The 19,589-nt window shown below is 37.4% G+C and overlaps 2 protein-coding genes across 2 annotated transcripts; both read left to right on the top strand.

The window, feature by feature from the left end:
• Positions 1-2,254: 2,254 nt before the first annotated feature.
• LOC139117672 (protocadherin-15-like) lies at positions 2,255-8,597 on the top strand. Its single transcript, XM_070680914.1, has 9 exons — positions 2,255-2,267; positions 2,611-2,774; positions 3,974-4,129; positions 4,634-4,743; positions 5,166-5,290; positions 6,522-6,680; positions 6,782-6,930; positions 7,374-7,580; positions 8,499-8,597. The coding sequence occupies exons 1-9, from the start codon at positions 2,255-2,257 to the stop codon at positions 8,595-8,597; spliced, it is 1,182 nt and encodes a 393-aa protein (XP_070537015.1).
• Positions 8,598-11,425: 2,828 nt separating this feature from the next.
• On the top strand, positions 11,426-19,316 carry LOC139117205 (tyrosine-protein kinase SRK3-like). The gene is made up of 9 exons (XM_070680106.1): positions 11,426-11,599; positions 12,102-12,273; positions 12,383-12,484; positions 13,984-14,129; positions 14,744-14,857; positions 15,188-15,305; positions 15,832-15,928; positions 16,728-16,827; positions 17,432-19,316. Exons 1-9 carry the CDS (start codon positions 11,426-11,428, stop codon positions 17,573-17,575), a joined length of 1,167 nt encoding a protein of 388 aa, XP_070536207.1. The 3' UTR covers positions 17,576-19,316.
• Positions 19,317-19,589: the final 273 nt, after the last annotated feature.

Below are 19,589 nucleotides of genomic sequence, written 5' to 3'. Positions count from 1 at the left end.
CTGGACTTGATCATTACTGTCTTCAAATAAATGATGAAGTATGCGTGCACTTGTGAAGTAACCAGCAATGAGAAGAATTTTTCGAAAGCAGCAAAGTTACAGAAGTCTTTAACAACTTTTGCGCGGCAAATTTTGACTTTTCAATTTTGACAAGCTGTCATAAACAAATTTAACAAGCTTACCAGGTTATGTTTTGAATGTTCTTCTGGAGTGTCAATAAAGTGAAAGCCTTTGTACTTCAGCGCACATGAAAGCTGATTAAGTCGAATATTTGACGAACACTTTTCACTGAACTGTAAAATTTGGCCATAGGTTTTCTGAACAAGAAATGTTTGTCGCAATGCTATCCCTGTACAAGCCAAACAACAATAGTTTAAAATACCAACCTCGGTAGACAAAGAAGGAGAATTCTACTTCATCGCTGACCAGTGGTTTCCACGGACGTAGAGAGATACAGTATGGCGGTGTCACGTGTTGTGTACCAATGGCATTTGGTTGACAAGTATTCGTTACACGTTTCCGCTCGGTTATACGTTACGCTTATTCCACAACAATCATTGTCACACTTTGCCAAATTGCAATCGCTGGAGTACCAGACTTCCACTTCTGTATACTTTCTCTATAATGAGACCGAGAAAATTCGTTTCGCTGCGCGGAATCATCGTATCTGTCTTCAGACAATGTTGGCTACCTAGAGCAGTATAGTACCACTGTAAGCAAATAGTACACATTTTTCGCCAACGTGTCAACAATCAAGGCCCAACACTTCCTGTGCGAACTCTACCTCTTGTCTGTCCATAGCTTCAAAATCCCTAATCGTGAAGCTAATCCTAATATTTCATCACTTTTAACGTCACTTATTGTACAGAATGGAGATTGCAACATTTAGGATTACTAGTTTGTGTCGAAAATGCAATCTGGATAGCGCTCTAGAACAATTGAACGTCCAAGCCGATGATGTCGTCTGACGTGAACAAATACTATGACGTCACTTAATTTTCCGTTGCCCGATTTGTTATGGCACGCGGAAGTGCACGAGTTTTTAGAAGTTTTCGACAGCAGTTGAATTGGTCTTTTCGGCGAAGAGAAGGAAGTTATACCAATGATATCATAATAAAGAAGTAATAATAAACTCTAAGATGACGTAAATTTTTTGATGGCGACCCTGTAGGAAATGTTGAAATGATCAGAAGCAAACTTTTGCAGTTTAAACTGTGTCTCTCGCATTTATGCTGGCTTTCATTGCACGTTTCCCATAAGTCAATATATTGTCTGTCAACTCTCCACCATGTAAAGTTCATCCGGTAGAATCGTCAATAATGAGGTGCTTAGTTATAGAAAGTATGTATAGCCATGATCTCCGTAATTGACAATTTCGTTTTTGTCTCAATGTTTTTGATATTTAATAAGCAAACTTTCGTCCAGTACTTTGTTTCTAAGGATAAAACATGATTTACTAAATACAGGTATGTGGAATATATTGGTATTGGTGGTGACGTCATCCCTTCTCGATGTTAGTTCTCAAGGTAATAATTCCATAAACATCCATCTCTTCAAAAAGTAAAACACAAGATATAAAAATCATAGACCTTTCCTATTCAGTCGGTTAGAAGTTTTCCACCTTCAAAAAGCCTACTAAGCGAATTGATTTCTGCAAACTCTCGGATTATTGTCGACTATCCTGGATTAATGACACTTCAGACCCTAATGCCTTCTCAATAACTTTTACTGGTCCTGAAAAAGCGAATGGCCAAATGCACAGAGACTCTCCAAAGTGATGGGAGGTATTGTATGAGCTCAAAACTTTCGTTCTGAGTTTTAAATCACAGATATCTGAAAATCAAATACATATAATCCGATTACCTTTTGCATATCTAATCCTCAAAGCCCAAATAGCTGCGAATGTGTAATAAACCGATCTCAAAATATCCTCAGTTTACCAAGAGTTGTCTTTGACCCATGCCCTGAAGACTGAAAAAGTGTATAACAATGTCATAAGTGTCGAAAGTGGCATGTAAATTCAAACATTTTAACAACATTTTACATTCCCTGCCATTTCAAAATCACATCATGTGACAGAGAAAATAAAGATTACAGCAACAAAATGTTGGCCATCGTGTGTTTTGCATTCAAATAAATGGCATCATGCTTGTTTCCTTTATGATAACGATGTGTATGTGTAGAAAATACTGCATTTTTGTTCTTTTTATGAGTGCGGTACCTGTTTCTTATTTAACCTGTTAAACGCGTAGGCATGGTCCAAATCAGTGAGCAGTGATACTTATATACATGTTCTACAGTTAGCACATTTAGACGAGCCATTTTTGGTTTGAAAATAAAATCATGAAAATAATGTATAAAATTCGCAGCTACTTGGGCTTTAATAGCATTTGCTGAATCTTGTAAAATGTACCCACTGTAACGCCATATAAGGAATAATGAGGTTGGGCTTTTATAGCATTTGCTGAATCTTGTAAAATGTACCCACTGTAACGCCATATAAAGAATAATGACGAACATTTTAGATAAAGTTTGAAAAGGATAATAGTATTTTCTTATAATGAGAAACAGTGATTATATTTAAGCCACGTCTTTGCCTGTACGTTTCAGAAGGTTTGGTTGAGGAAACACTACGCTTGATGAACAACTACACGAACTGTGAGAACCTTTATACACCCTACTTTGTCGACCAACCTTATGAGGGCGATATCCCGATCACAGCAACAGTGGGACATCATGTTCTGACGGTACTGGCCTTCGACGATGATGATCCGGTGAGTCCAACATTAGGACATATAACTTAGAGAAATAGTCAAAATAAGATTTTATTAACTCAAATGTGTATAAAGTAATGTGTCATGTATCTCATACAAGAATTACAGCATCATTAACTAAATCACGTGTTGTCAGTTTTGTAGCATTTTAACATAAATAATCAATTATGGAAATTCGCTAAGGCATGTCGCTCATGTCTATCTGTATTAAGTCGTACATAACGCTCGATCTATAGATTATTTGAATTCTGATATACAGAATCCCAGTTCAAATTTACCGCCGTATAAGTTTGTTTCATTGATATTACGCTGTTCGATGTTTTTAATCATAAATTGTCTTAAGATCGCTATCTTTGAAAAAGCTCATTAAATTATGGAAGCCTCCAGATATATGTTAAAAATCAATCAACATCATTCCTGCTTTATGTCAGAGCAAACATTCCGTCGGCTTAGCTGCTAAACGTTTCGCGAAATACTTCTTAAGATGAAAGATGGATAAAATATGAGGATTACCAAGTAATTAGTGTACCGTTTCCGACGTATAATAACCATAATAATTTCCTTGCATGTGTATATAAAGTGCTTAGCAAACGGTGAAGAGCCTCAGGTTATGAATGAACACACCGAAAACCATTTTCCAATACAAACCTGACCATGTGTACAGAAAGAGAAACCGAAGCAGTGAGGAGGACAGTACCAAAACATGGGCGAGACTAGAGTAATGTGTCATCAATTTGAAACAACGTCGTGTAAAGCACAATCGTGAAGTAACTAATTATGCGATGTAAAATTAATGTTAGAGGCAAAAATGACCAACAAGACTAATCAAAACTAAGCATTCATTCCGTAAAGTGCAAATTGTCAAATCATGATGTACATTGTAATAATTCAAAGAAGTAACGAATCAATCTGAAGTCCGAAAATCTAAGTCACACGCATTCATTTACACATTCAAAATTTTTAAAAACACACAAAAATATTTGCAAAAATCAGTACAAAATTCTTTAATCCAAGTAAAGGATATTCTACACCCAATGCATAAACCAAAGAAACGAGTTCAGGTGTTTCACGAGGAGATAGCACATCCTGCCCATGCGGCTCCTAGTGTTTCCGGTTTGATGACAACGATGAAACGTCATACCAACCACCTTTCAGAAAACGTCTTTATATTCTTACGTCCCATCATTTCATTACTCAAGGGAACGTGTAATGCTAACGTAAGCTACAGTCTACATCCACATGACGACACTACAGCTCTCAGCCATTTTGCTGTTGATCCGTACGGGGGGCACGTGTTTCTTGCCATGCAATTTGATGATACTGGACCGGGAAGTTGGAATTCACTTATCTATGAGGTAAAAACGAATACATCACCAGTAAAATTAAGGGTGGTTGGGTCGGCGGGTGTTACTTTAAGAATGTTCCGTAGGGTACTTACCATCGCAAGAGGAAAGCATGTTTTTATATTTGCCGTGGTTATTTGCAATTTTAATAGTTAGCGATGATGAACCTCAATGATTTGGCTTGTAACTTGTTGGTTCACACACTCTACGGTGAATTAGACTGTCGCCAAGCGGATTCAAATAGTTGAAAGTTCTATCAGTTAAAAAAAACCCATTTTGATAGTAAGGGTAGTTCAATACCAAATCTAGTCATATGGCGATTAAAATCGTAACATGTTCTTGTTAAAGCAAACTCTGAATTGACGGTCATTCTCGTCTTGTTATGCTGTGCAAGAAATGCTCCATACTCTTACCGTTATACTCTACATTACCCCCACACATTCTACTAATGATTTCACACGAATTATATCTTATTGCTACATCATTAATGTGCAAAATGTTCTCAATCATTTATAGTTTATTGTGAGGGCAACTGATGATGGATGTTGGAGTAAACATAACGAAACCCTCGTCAAAGTATTTGTGTGGGGCCAGCCAGTATTTAATGCGTCTGAACAGTTTTACAGGTAAGAAAAGTTTTTCTTTTGTCTTGTCATAAACATATTCCACCATGTAAATGAATGGGCGAAAATAAAGGTCGACGAAGCCTGGTTACATGTATGTTATCCATACATAATCCAATTGTCTATTACATAAACCTAGTGCGAGAAGGAAAGCTAGTGTAATGCATAACTCCATTATGACTCGACCTCTAACCATTGGAACATTGCTCTTCTCCTTCTTAAACAATCACGTTAGACGTTGTACATATACGGGCAGTGTTGACAAGCTGAATACTGCTCGTTTTGACATGGCATTACGAGTATAAACCGTGCATTTTGCCCAATAACAAAATACTATAGTTACAACAGCTCATTCTGTGATGAAAATTCATAGTAAGAAACTTTTTGAGATTGAAAACTGTTGACTTTTAATAAACTTTCTACAGTATGACTACAAAACCCGTCGAAGGCGAACCAGCACAATCTTGGTGCGAAGGAATACCACAGGCGATATACAATGGACCGGGCAGTGGATCGGTGAAGTACTGGATTATTGGAGGTGACGAAAACAGTCAGTGATCATTTTGTATCTCTTTTCACACCCCGTACATTGCATTGATTAATGGTACATATAAATGAATCTGCAAAGTCTAAAACTGTTAAGCAAGCATATTCGCAACTTATATGAAGGCATCATACCCTATGTTGATAGTGAGGATACCAATGAGGCAAATATACATGCATCAAAACTATCTACTGTTGATTGACCAATCAGAGTGCTCAATTCAGGGTGTTTTATCTACTCGTAAAGCCTTGGTCACCAAATTCCAGAAACGAATGACAGCGCCGTAGTAAAGTACTGTCCAATCAAAAGTGAACATGTCATATTCTGTAGACATCTGGTACGTTTAATATTCAAAATTTGGTAACACAGCGGAAACCAGCTGCAACACAAAATCTGCTGTGCCCTAGGGCATTTATATAATGTGCCCTAGGGCATTTATAGGATGTTCCATTATATTGGAAGGCTATTTCACAAATAAAAGTTTTAATTCATATCCTAAACATGTTACATTGACAAAGGGGACGGTTGACGTAAACACATTGAAAACGAAAATATATCGGTTAGGGGCGATAGTTTTTAAGTCGGATAAAACCTCGTACTCGGGCTCTTCTGGTATATAAAGTCCAACCCTACGATAAAATGTCTCGGCCTGCGGCCTCGACATTTTATCGTTGGGTTGGACTTTATATACCAGCAGAGCCCTCGTAATCGGGCTTTATCCTATACATCAAAAGTAGATTCAGTGCGGTTACTTTGTGATGCAAATGAAGTGAACTTTTGTTTTTTTTTGTTCTGTTCAACATTGATAATCGACCAAATCATAATTGTCATTTACAAACCATACATTTGTTCGCCCTTGATGAGAAAATAACATGTTCACCTTATAATCATATTTCGTATTAAATCATTTTCAAACGACCAAAATATCAAATAACTGGACAACAAATGTCTATAAACTGATTCAAATTTATGGCTTCTTATCAAGTGATGAAGCCTTACATTGTTATAAGAAATATTGCTTGATAGCAAATTACGATTGTGTAGCCCAATACTAGAGGCGACTACTTACAGTACACACACTTTTGCCCTGCATAATGTGTACGTATATTGTGGAAGGATGGAACGTTCTGAGCATTCTGTACAAAACTATGTATTAAAAGAAAGCTGCTCAGTATACGTATCTTTCCTATTGTGCAAATTATACATACATTTCTTATCTGAAACTTGTGTATTGTAGATCACTTTACGATAAATGATACTGGAGTGATTTGCAACAACGTTAAACTTGACAGAGAAGAGATTGCCGAGTACCATTTACTCGTCATTGCACTCATCAATCATGATGCAAGTGGTACCCATATGCATGACGGGACACCTATGGTCACTATGACTCCAGGTAAGGTTCTATACTTTGGACAGGTCGTAATGTTTAAGAGTTGTAGGTCTTATGTTATTTGTCTTGTACTCACGTTAAGGTTTGCCTCTTTTCTTGACTAGACTATTGCCAGGACATTCGCTCGAGCGAACTCTGCGTGTTTGTACAGGTTGAAGACATCAACGACAACGAGCCAATATTTCAAAAAGATACTTATGCCATTGGTATTTACTATGATATTCTTCTGGGAACAAAAATCATTGAAGTCACGGTAAAGATAGTTTATGCATATGAAAATGTATAAAACATGAATACGCGCTGACGTTTTGTTGATTAAGCAATAAATAATAGGGATTGAAAGAATGAAAATTTCAGGCATTTTAATTGACCGAGTGAAACACCGACTCCCGAAAGTTATTAGAGGAAATATGAGCAAGTCTCTTTCAGCTTAGAAGTACGCTGGAGTCAATATTGATGTAGCGATTGAAAAGTCCATGTTATCTTGAAGGGGATTGCAGACCGTCATTTATATTCAACACTCATATTTCCGTGTAAGATGTCACTGATTTCAATTCACTATAGCAACATAATATTTGCCCTGCGCTTTCCAGTTGGTAGCCAATTTGAAGTGCCAAGATTCGCCACCTTTGATACCATGAAGAGACCACTTTTATTGATACCACTATACGATTTACATTTTTCACTTACTTAAAGGCCGATGATGCAGACATTGGAAACAACAGTGCATTGCTGTACGAGGTGGAAGGGGATCCAAGCCAATTTGCAATAGAAAAATGGTCGGGTAGCATCTACTTGGCTGAACTATTAGACAATAATAAACTTTCAACGTTTGAGTTCAGTGTGAAGGCTACGGATGATTTTGGTAATGGACTTTCCTCTCTCCAGGATACGAACGTGAAAGTAAGATGAAGAAACTACTATTTTAACTGATGTCAAAGAGTGTCACTCGCATCCATTATATCACATTCCTCACTCGTTCAACAATCCATCTAATTATTTTTAAGGCCGCACACACCTTGACATTGAAAGGCTTAACATTTTACTCCAACTTTACGTAAGGATACCTAAACGATTATTTCAAGATCAAGAATAAATATTTAGGAGTCATCGTGCAAAATGTGGTATTAGACAATCAAATTTTCCAATATTTACCAACACTTGAAATTCAAAATGACAGTCAACAATGGGTTTAATTCTATGAGACAAAATAAACTTTCAACAAAGTCAGCCGGTCAAAACTTTATTTACCATATGATTTTCAAAATGAACATACACAAAAGGTAGACAAAAAGGTATTGTAAAAGTATAAGAGTCCGAATATCTGTCCTAAAGGTTGCCTAGACATTGCAGAATAATTAGCTTTTGTGCCTTTAACATACTATTTCCCTTCCCAATATATATATATATATATATATATATATATATATATATATATATATATATATATATATATATATATTAATTATATAATTTTGCAACAGCATTCGGCATTTTTGTCACGCAAACGTTTATTCGCTTTGCAGCAGAATGACTTTCTTGTTCGAGAGACAACGCTTTACAGTATAAAAATGCAATATGAACTCCATGATTTGACCAGTGTTACCAGTTTTAGTTTGTCTCGTACTTAATCTAATTATGTTGACTTTGTATAGACAATGAACATTGATGTCAAAATAGTGTTGAAGACTTTTATGAGAGCCGACCACTCGAGGGCTAAAAACACCTCAATTATTTATAAGTTTATTTAAATTTAATATCACCTTCGTATGCATATCTTCCTTATAGCATAAATTCGTTTCTTTATTTTGTGGTCAACAGATTATGACAACAAGTATCCAAAATGTGATTGTTTTGACTACTTTATTACCCGACGCATACATGAAAACGCATTCTCAAGAACTTGTCAGGTTAGTTTAAAACCACATTTTCATTGAAGTATGGAATCAATAGAATCGTATTGATATCTGCATGGACAACCGCATCATAATTTCTTGTGTTGCACTTCGGAAGAAACCCAAAGGCTAAGGCTTGAAATTATGCTGATGGTTAGCTTAAAGTGAAGACTTCAGCCGCCTGTGTGACTTTCTTGTTGAAGAATAATGTATTCATACTAAATGGCTAGATGCAGCTCGTCGATATAGGTGCAACATTAACAGTTTACGACATAGCAACGCACCTTACATACAGTGTTTGGATTTGTCGTATGGGTCCCATACGACCTTTGGGAGCACTTCCGATGAACCTACGTTCAAATGTTACCTTATTCCTCTTTGAGACAGAGACCTTGAAGAACAGCTTCGATTAGACGTCGCCATTATAGATATTGGTCCAAATTTGTCTGACGAGCGGCAAATAGTTGCAGATGAGTAAGTACACTGCAACTTGTCAGATCTTTCTCAGCATGTCAGTTCTACATATACTGAGCTTATCAAACATGCGTTTGACCACAATAGAGTAGTGGCATTGCTCGATAAATTTTATCACCTTGTAAGCGGCTGAATTTTTGTCATGTTTGGTATAGGTGTCCCCTTTGCAGATCCTATTTACTGTATAGTCTACTGACTCATGTGATAGCCTGTTGAATCTGTCCTAACAAAAGTCAGAGTTTGTTTTGCAGAATTTATGATATAACACTGATGTGTTACACGAGCCTTCATTTTATGATTACCTGTTTGCTTGAAGGAAAACCACGTCCTTAGTTTTTATCAAATTATAGTCCGAGTGTAACATCATTGTAAGTAACAATCATATATGTTTTGCATCTTTTCATCAGAACCGATATTTGGTACACATGTACCTATCCACAGACGCATGCCGTTGTGACTGGGGAGGATATTCTAGCAAAGTGAGTTTTACTGCATGTTTATAACTGTTAGTCATGCCTAGTAGTAATTGTAATATTTTTCATCGAACTTCTTGCTCTGCTGTTATCAATTTTATATAAGCTTATTTATTATTTAGTGAAGCGCTGAAGAAGTACCTTATCATAACTACCCCTGGATCCATTACATTAATGACATAAAGGAAATAATTAATCGTCCACCCGTCCCTCCCTCCCTCCCTCCATCCATACATCCATCCATCGATCTGCCCATCCATGTGAATGTACGTATATGTTCCTTTCATCATATTTTTCATGTTAAAGATAATGTTTCTAAATTTCTAAATCGTTTGTTGAAAGTTGACGTACAACAGCTCATTCGCCGCTTGCTTTTATTTCGTTTACGTCCCGTATTTCAGCCCTTTAGATGACAAGTTCAAATCGAAATGGGCCGTTCTCAGTACCAGTCAAGGAAACGAAAATCGATGGAAAACCACGACTGGCTGCGACCAATCCATAAGCTTACCAATATGGACCATTGTTCTACTTGCGGTCACACTTGCTCTACTACTGATACTAGTGATAGCCTTCGTTCTCGTATTTCTGGAGTGGAAAAGGTTTTTCATCACCGTTATATTACAATTTTCATTTGAACTGTCCAGTTTTGTGTTTTAAAGTGATAATGCTAGCTCAAGCAATTGCACATTTGTAATTGAATAGAAAGGTAAAGACGCCATCATGTGGTAGTACCCACAAAATGTCGGAGCTACGGGGCCGTCGATGATAAAAGCTGACGCACGACAAACGTAATTCTTTCGTTTAGGGGGGGGGGTTAAAACCTTATTTCGTTTTGTTTGCGTCAAAATCGCGTAAGGATTTTCGTCTATTGTTTTCGAAGTGCGACTTCAGCGAGAACGCAATACTACCTTCGCGTTCATCAAGAAGAGAACAGAATGACCACAAAATACGGAGACAGAAAAGACAACGAAAGGCATAGATGTGAATAAAACCTTATATGCTTTTTCAACGTGAAAAATGTACGTGAAACACTTTCCTACGTGCGAAATACATTAAAATATTCTGTGTCTTAAAAAGTGAAACGCGTAATGTGAACTTTCGGTATTTTTTCATGGGCGTGCGGATCGGAGAAGTGCGTGTGGATTTGTCAGAAACAGCATCATAATACAAAATTGATTTCGCATAAGAACTTTCGTTTTGAGGGGGAGGGAGGCGTTGCAAGTAAAACGAAGGAATTACGTTTCTTGTGCGTCAGCTTTTATTATCGACGGCCCTAATTTGGGTGGAACTGTCTCTTTTGAATGTAACGCGTATGATGATTGGTTTTCATTCGTTACTCGGGCTGTATCTCTGTTTCTGTCTGTGTTGATAAGGGGCGCAAATATCAATTGATTGACGCGTCAATAACCATGGCATGTTTGTCAAGTATTTTGAGAATGTTAGGAACTTTGATTGCAATGTATTCACTGCCTTTATTGAATGTCTCGATATCTTCGTGTTGGGTTCACGTACAAACACTACCGTATCCTATTCAGTCAAGTAAAGCACTTGTGCAAGTATTGGTTCTTAAATGATGAGCGACAGCTTTCCTGCCTTGGCTATACTTACAATAATATTCGGCTCCCTTGCAGAATAACACAAAATTTGTCGGTACGGGTCAGTCTTGACGGGTGCAGCATAATAGCAGGGTACACTTACCTATTCCATGCATCTTGCTCCACCACTTGGTCAAGACAATCCTATTGTCAGTGGCATTTTCTATCTTCAAGTTGGACGATACTGATTATTTGACCTTCTTTGATGTCACACTGTATCCAATTGTGACCCTATGATCTTCAACGTGTTTCTTTTACATCTAAACGAACGAAATAGCTGCACCTGTTAAATTTCTGTCATTTGTAGATCGATGAAACGATCTGCGTCTCTCGAAGCTTTGAACCGTGAGGGATCCCAATTACCAAACCCGTACGACAACGCACTGATATCCTCTGACCATGCAATCGATATGGAAACACTTTCTCCTTCAAGCCCAATCGTTGAAGGAGGAAATATTCCAAATCCTGAAATCGCTATGACAAAGGTGCGAACTTCCTTGTTACATTCCTGCTGTAAATAACTAACTAACTAACTAACTAAAATCAACCAACCAACCAACCAACTAGCCAACCAAATGACTAACTGACTCACTCACTAACCCAACCAACCAACCAAACTAACAACTAACTAACTAACTAACTAACTAACTAACTAAACAAACAAAACAAACAAACAAACAAACAAACAAACAAAATAATTAACTAACTAGCTAGCTAGCTAGCTAGCTAACTAACTAACTAACCAACCAACCAACCAACCAACCAACCAACTAAATAAAATAAATAAATAAATAAATAAAAAAATAAATAAATAAAAAAAATAAAAAAATAAATCCAAGATAATTGGCAGAACCTGTTCATCCTTATCTGTAATCACCATTACATTCACATATAGCTATTAATGAGGCAGTACATGCAGTGATTATTATTTTTGACTTTTCCTTTGTACTATTTGTAAGCTTAACTGCTTGTGTTTTGGTTGCATAGAACCTGTCACACTTTCTTCCGGCAAGAGAACTTCAACGGGACGAGCTAGAAAATAAAGAACAACTAGGTGGGGGTCACTATGGATTAGTTAACAGAGCTCTGTTGCACCGAAATATTGACGGACAGCGCGTAGCCATCAAAGTTGCTGTAAAATCTCTTAGAAACTTTTATGGTAAGAGGGGTTTATTTCTTGTCTTTTTCCATAATTTTGTTTTTAGGAATTTGATTCATAATTGAAACTTATGAACATACATTTCTCAATTCTTTTTATCCTTACGAAGATGTCGACAATACAGAATCATTTAGGAAAGAGTTGAAAGTGCTCACTTCCCTAAAGCAACACCAAAATGTCATCACCTTGCTGGGATACTGTACGAATGGAGGTAAGGGATGTTACAAAATAAACCCAAATGATTTATAGATAGCGAGGAACATACCCTTATGTGTTAAAGTGACACGGAGCATTTTTTATACAAAACAATGATGTCTGAACTCGTGTCTTGGTTGTGTGAGGAGAGTTTTGACTATGGCTTAGTATTAATTCTGAAATGTGCGATAAAAATATAGTTATGACCAGTACATTGTAACACCATATCGCGCTACTTAGTTATCTTTTTCTGAAGGTAAAGCTGGGCGGGTGATTTTGTGTATAATGTCCAGGAACCTATGTCCTTTACCTCCGACAAAGAAGGCTCTGACATCTGATAGGTCTTCTATACGCTTTTAGACGTATTTACTTAAAAAGCGCTTTCGTTTCTTACAAGTACAGAGCCGCAGAGGGTTGGCTTGATGAATGCACGGAAAGCTTAAACGTATATCAATGGCTAAAGAAACTGTGCAATAGTAAACACCTATTGCCTGGTCATGAGGCTATAGCGCCCGTCAATTACCCCGAGGGGCCGTGTGTTACCAGAAACATACTCGCTATTCCCGAGCCGTAGGCCGAGGGGTGTAGCGATGTGTTTCTGGTAACACACGGCCGCGAGGGGTAATAGACGAGCGCTATAGCCCGAATAAAGACCAGGCTATAGTGTTTTTATACACAGCACATGCTCATGTTGTATTGTTGTACAGTTTTAATGTGTTTTGATATTTTGCACCGCAACAATCCATTGTGACAAGTTTACTGCGCGATGTACAGCGGTTTCAGTTGTACGTGGTACCACTTTCTTTCAAAAAATATTCTAAGCATACCTATCGACATCCTTAGTTGCACTTTAATCTTTTCCGTCGATGAGCTGTTCAAGTTCCTACGCTGTTGGAATGTTGGAAAATGTTGGAAAATCTGTTTTAGAGAATGTGTCGTTACCTATCCCGGACGCGCATCACGTTCCAGTCACCGTTGTTGCAAAGCTGCAGACGACACTGCGGTCACGTGACCGGGCATTTTTCCAAATTTGGTCAGAACTATTTCCTAGGAAATAGCTTTTCAAAAAATACCTCTGACGTCACTTTTGTCGATCCGGTGGGGACCAGACGTTTCTATTTTCTCGTCACGTGACGTATTTCTGGCGAATCGCGACACGGAATGAGCATGTGGCGTGTTAAAATTGGTACTATGGTATATAAAATGACATTTACATATTCAAAAAATTGGCCATCCGACTTAATTACATCAGGAATATTTCTGGTTAAGCTGTCCTTTCTAAAAAAACTATGTATCATGTAAAATATTGCATGACAGACTTTATTAGAGATAATTAACGACGACCTAGTTTATTGCATGCGACACATATTAAACAATGAACTTTGCATTCGAAAGATGACTATGACGATTATAATGTATATTACTGTATATTCTCTTCATCTCAAAATTCCTTTTATACGACGTTATCGTAATATCTATTAGAATATACCTACTGCTGTTGTTTTTTTCATACAGATCCTAAATTATTGGTGTTTGAATTTGCTCCTCACGGAGATCTTGTGAAATATCTCAGAAATCATGAAGAGGGTTTGTCAAATGACAGGCTTGTAAAGTTTGCCCTGGATATTACCAAAGGCATGGAATACCTATCATCAAAATCGGTATGCACTCCATTTGTCATCTGTATATGTGGCTGTACAAAGTATTGTTATCATAGCTAATTTACAATTTGCAACAGGTACAATACACACACATACACACACACGCACACACACACACACACACACACCACACACACACACACACACACACACACACACATATATATATATATATATATATATATATATATATATATATATATATAATAACAGGAGTTGGCACTCTGAAGGCAAATGTCGATTAGGTTGTCTCCAACATCTATACCATATTAACAGTCAGCTGAGTACTTCTAAATGTTTACTTGACGAGAAAAGTAGTTCTTTTGTGTAATCTTGATTCAACTTTCGCAAAAGAAAACGTGGTGTCTCTTTAAACGCTGCTTATGCAGCGCAATCCCTTGTTGCGTCTCTAAGTGAACATCTTGATTTGCAGGCACCATAAAGTGGTGGTGAAAGTGATATATTTTGTTACTGTATGTTCTGTGCTGTTTTGCGTCCATGTTGATAACTAGTGTATTACGAATTTTTGACCTAGTGTTATGGATAACGTATGATTGCGATTATTTTGTATGAGTTACACTGTATGTTGTGTATTTGTCCTTCGTTAACTGCAGATAATACATCGCGATTTAGCAGCAAGGAATATTCTGGTTGGCGAACGTGAAATATGTAAAATAGCAGACTTTGGACTGTCGCGTGTTGGAGAAATCTACAGCCCGACTGCTCAGGTTGGTCAGAAAGATCTTGGTTTTACACGACACCTGTCTCTATTTGAGCATCTTCGGTGTACGGACGCACAAAATGAGCACATCATGTTCAAAAACATTTTGAAGCGCATGTTTGTCATTAGGAATAAGACTTGCTGACACTATTTTATACGTAATCTTTGCCTTTTGGTTTTGATCTGAGAGAGAGAGAGAGAGAGAGAGAGAGAGAGAGAGAGAGAGAGAGAGAGAGAGAGATCATCTCTATTAATTGAGACATGGCGACAGTTTCTGAGTTCGAAATTGTTTTCGTATTCAATGTTTCATTGATGTGGATATTCATTTCGTTGACAGACTGAAATACCTGTCTTTTGGACAGCACCAGAGTGTATCGATGTACCTCAGCCGATATATAATCAGAAAACTGATGTGTGGTCATTTGGAGTTGTTGTGTGGGAAATTATGTCCTTTGGTATGTAATGCAACAACAACAGCAGCAGCAACAGCAGCAACAACAACAACAACAACAACAACAACAACAACAACAACAACAACAACAACAACAACAACAACAACAACAAAAACAACAATAACAACAACAACAACAACAACAACAACAACATTAAACGTCTTAGTACCGAAAATTGTATTTCTTCCCATAGAGTTAACACAGTGATAGCGGCCATTTTGAATTTCAAATATCGGGAAATCTGGGCAGTTTGTCTCTCTAGTACCAAATTTTGCACGATGACCCCTGATTTTTAATTTTGCTTTGGGAAGAGACAGTTTTAGCAAAAGTTCAGGTCTGTCACTTTCGAGGCGCATATAACAATCGCAGGCGCTCTTTGCAAGATTAATACAACGGCTTTTAGTCAGGCAAATTTCTACCTAAAACACTGCAGCGTTAGTTTAGGGGAGGAGGAAATCCGATTTTTCTGAGGTATGTCAAATTCTGACATAGAACTGTATTCTATATACTTATGTCAACTTATGTACAGGACGGAGGCCGTTTTATGAAGGTACATCGTCGGGTGTGGTAGAGTGGCTGAAAGCGGGAAACCGTTTGAATCAACCTGATAGGTGTCCCGATAATGTGTAAGTTGAGTTACATCTGTTTTGGTAATGCGCATGCGTTTTATTAGAATTGTCGGCACTTTAAATACGATTTTGTCACTCAAGTGAGTCATAAAAGTCTCAGGCAGTCTGCCATATTTTTGACATGGCGGATTTCTACAGGTAAAACAAATGAGATGACAGAAGTCAGCGTAAAGTTTTAAGTTAGACGGGAATTTCATAGCAGAAATGCCTAAAAATACGAAAAGATGTATGAGTTTAGTTATTTAGACAAACTAACAGATCCTTTTGCACTTGCGTTTGAAGCATTTATCAGATCACCATCTTAAACTCTTGCTGTGGTGATAAGTCGACTTTTGACCACACTGCATTTCAGTCTCATCCAGTTTGACCCCTTAGCACGAGACAAACGCTACTTAAGGTAGCGAGAGCTGCCATGAAGACGCGCGCGAGCGTTACACCCTTCGCGAAATCGGGTGACATCTTTAAGGGATGGACGGACCTTTAGATCTGTTGATTGGTGGTCAGTTTTCCAAGTTTGTCGCGATAAAAAATTGACTTGGTGCAGATGTTCATACGCTTTCCCCTCTTACAATCATTTGTTTCCTAAAGCGGCGTTTCTGCCATTTTCGAGTAAGTTTGCTCTGCAGATCCAACCCTTTTCGACCATCTCCTCCAATGATCCTACCCTAATAAGTGACTGTTTTGTTCGATGCTATGATGAAAGAGCGGAAGAAGTTTACCAACAGAGAGGACCAGAAAACTAACATATTCGATTCGACTGTAATTCATGTTATACGTTATGACTTTGCACTAACAGCTACGAGGTGATGAACAAATGTTGGAAATGGAATCAAAAGGAAAGACCAAAATTTAAGAAGCTGACCAAAGAAATCGATAGTATTCACTGTAATCTTGCAGTAAGTACATCTCCTCTTCTGTTACAATGCACATGCGCCTCTTAGAACAAGCAGTGATCTCGCTTCAAAACAAATGCTTGGTCGATGCAGACGTTTTTGCTCTGTCATATACATCTTTGAATCTTTGACCCTCATTCATTAAGGCAACAATCTACGTTGTGCTCCAGACATACATTAGATACTGTTTTTTATTAACGTGATATCTATGTTACTGACATAGGTAAGAGGTTTCCTAACTTTTCAACTTTCAACGTAATTACATTGTCTCTTGTTCGTCAAAACCTTGTATGATCGACTCCAAGATACGTATGGAAGCCTTCATCACCGATGATTTTTTAAAATTCAAATGGCCCGTCCAGTTTTCGTTATGCAGTTTATTTCCCAGCTCTGCCAGGTCCGTTTCCAATGCAGCCGTAAAACATCGATTCTATCGTAAGATTTCGTGAGATTTATTGTAAACACTCAATGTAATGCGTTTATCATGTCATATTCGTAGACATAGGGCTTTGTCTCCTGACCAACTCCTAGGTATATTTTATTCCAAGGTCTGGGATTTGAACTTGACATACTTACAAACACATTGCTTTTCGATGTTTTGCTGCAGAATTACCTCGTCACTGCGACCATACGTACACTGCCTCGTTACAGTCGTTCTAACCAATACGAGGATGTCAACTATGGAGATCAACCAGAACAAGTAATGGAAAGTAGTATCGTTGAGGATCGCCCCGGGGGAAGTCATGGATAAAATGACTATGAGCAACGTGGAGGAAGGAATACTCGGTCGCGTGCGGCGCTTGATTGTTCCACCCACACGCGACAGAGTAGTTCACCTTCAAGTCAAGTACATTGGTGAAGTGAAACTTTTTAAAACCGGAGACGACATTTGAACCCTAATCGCATTTCATAATTGAAAATACCGAAGTAATTACACCAGCTACTGATATCGTTTGACGATGGTCAATTCATTGCTCCTCTTAGGAAGAAATGTATCAAATTCCTATCAATTGGCCGAAAGATAAATGATAATGTATTTAGGATACTATCTCAAAAACTAGTGATTTTGTCGGACGGGTGCCCCACTCTATCTTGAGAAGGGACGTTCAGGATCGAAATAGGCAAATTTGTGGCTTTACATGTTTGATAAAGTTTTTCAGGGAAAAATTGACCCTTCACTACCAATGGCTATTCTACAATATGTGTTGCTTTTCCTTTGATGGCAATATATTTCGTAAAGAAAGAATGGGTGGAAATTGATTTGTGTGTTCCCCACTCTGACCTATTTTGCCAAGAACTAGTGGCCCATCTCTAACACATGCAAGCAAAATAACTATGCTTCTTTAGACATATATGCTGAAAAATATCAACTTTCTATCTCCACCGGAAGAAATCGTGAAAAAAACTTTAACTGAATGATTGTGTAACCATTTTACTTTTCTTTTACAAGATTAAGAAGGCATGTTATCGGAGCAAAATAATTTTGTCAATACAGTCGATACAGTTACAGTATCAACTGGAGGGAGGAGGCAGTCCAATAGTCAGTCTTATGCAAACTTGGATATTTTTCAGCCAGTCGCTATGGTAATGAAGACAGTTTTGAATGCAATGGAATATTAACTATGTCTGATATGTGTTGAAGTGTGTGAAGCCAACACAGGCAGACGTCAGCTGTCTTTTAGTAAATCGTGAAGTTTTATCACCAAAATGTAGACCAAGATAATTTGTGAGGGTTTTGCATGCTGTTGTTGAACATTCCTTGAAATAAATAATTACCTTAGTTTCGGGCAAAAATGATGGTTTGAATGACATGTTAAATCGTTGTAGAGGTTAGTTTAATACATTATAAGTATCAATGGTATCAATGGTAATTGAAGCATGGCATCGTTGCAGTATGTACCTTACATTTACATCTTGGAAAGTTTTCCATTCTTCATTCTTTAGTGCTGCCAGTCACCATTTGACAATTACACGTTATCACATGGAAACAAGACAACATTTTTCTTTATTTATAGTTATAAGTACCGACCCGTTGAATCAAAGTAAACACACTACCAATAATTCACTTTTATACCGGATTTTCCACTACTTGGCATTGAGTTGGATGCTCCTATGTTTTGACGTAAATTCTAGCATTCCTGTGTTAACACGATTGGAACTAATTTGGGACAATTGGATGGTGAAATAATGTCGGTTTAATCTGCAAATGTTACCTCATCTGCTTTCAGTTGCTTTTTAAGTTACACTCTTGTTTTTATGAGGAATTTCTAAAATTGCAACATTCAGCCATAGGGCACCTAAAACTTTTGAGGAATTGAAAAAAATGAAGATCCAATTATCCAGAATTAGTTCCAATCGTGTTTTTTGTTTATCTTAGGTGATTCACTAAATTAGTTCCAACACATTTTTATCTAACTTGATGAACATTACATGTTTAGTTTGTCTGACATTCATTGCATTATTTGTTTTTGTCAATTCTCTTGAATAAGATTACTGAGGGCGCTAACGAGTGTAAACATGATGAACAATAAATAAATAAATAAATAAATAAATAAATAAATAAATAAATAAATAAATAAATTACTCAAAACTGTCAATAGAGTGTTATTGTTGCCTTCCTGTACATTACATCGTTACAAATTGACCGTCGCTTATAACTAAAAACTACTGAAATTCTACAACTTCTAAACTCATTTGTTCTCCCATCTACAAACCTCCCATTACCATCAACAAGCATACCCTACCACATGGACATACCTATTACC

Source organism: Ptychodera flava, chromosome 18, assembly GCF_041260155.1.
Source record: "Ptychodera flava strain L36383 chromosome 18, AS_Pfla_20210202, whole genome shotgun sequence".
NCBI lineage: Eukaryota > Metazoa > Hemichordata > Enteropneusta > Ptychoderidae > Ptychodera > Ptychodera flava.
Note: the sequence above shows the minus strand (reverse complement) of the source record. Positions and strands in the feature narration are given on the sequence as shown.

Excerpts from the sequence above, each read along its gene's own strand:
- LOC139117672 (XM_070680914.1), top strand. Across the intron at positions 4,130-4,633 it reads GGAATTCACTTATCTATGAG|TTTATTGTGAGGGCAACTGA; the intron begins GTAAAAACGAAT and ends AATCATTTATAG. Across the intron at positions 4,744-5,165 it reads GCGTCTGAACAGTTTTACAG|TATGACTACAAAACCCGTCG; the intron begins GTAAGAAAAGTT and ends AACTTTCTACAG.
- LOC139117205 (XM_070680106.1), top strand. The coding sequence starts at position 11,426 with ATGAAACGATCTGCGTCTCTCGAAGCTTTGAACCGTGAGGGATCCCAA. Across the intron at positions 14,858-15,187 it reads TCTACAGCCCGACTGCTCAG|ACTGAAATACCTGTCTTTTG; the intron begins GTTGGTCAGAAA and ends TTTCGTTGACAG. Across the intron at positions 15,929-16,727 it reads GATAGGTGTCCCGATAATGT|CTACGAGGTGATGAACAAAT; the intron begins GTAAGTTGAGTT and ends TTGCACTAACAG.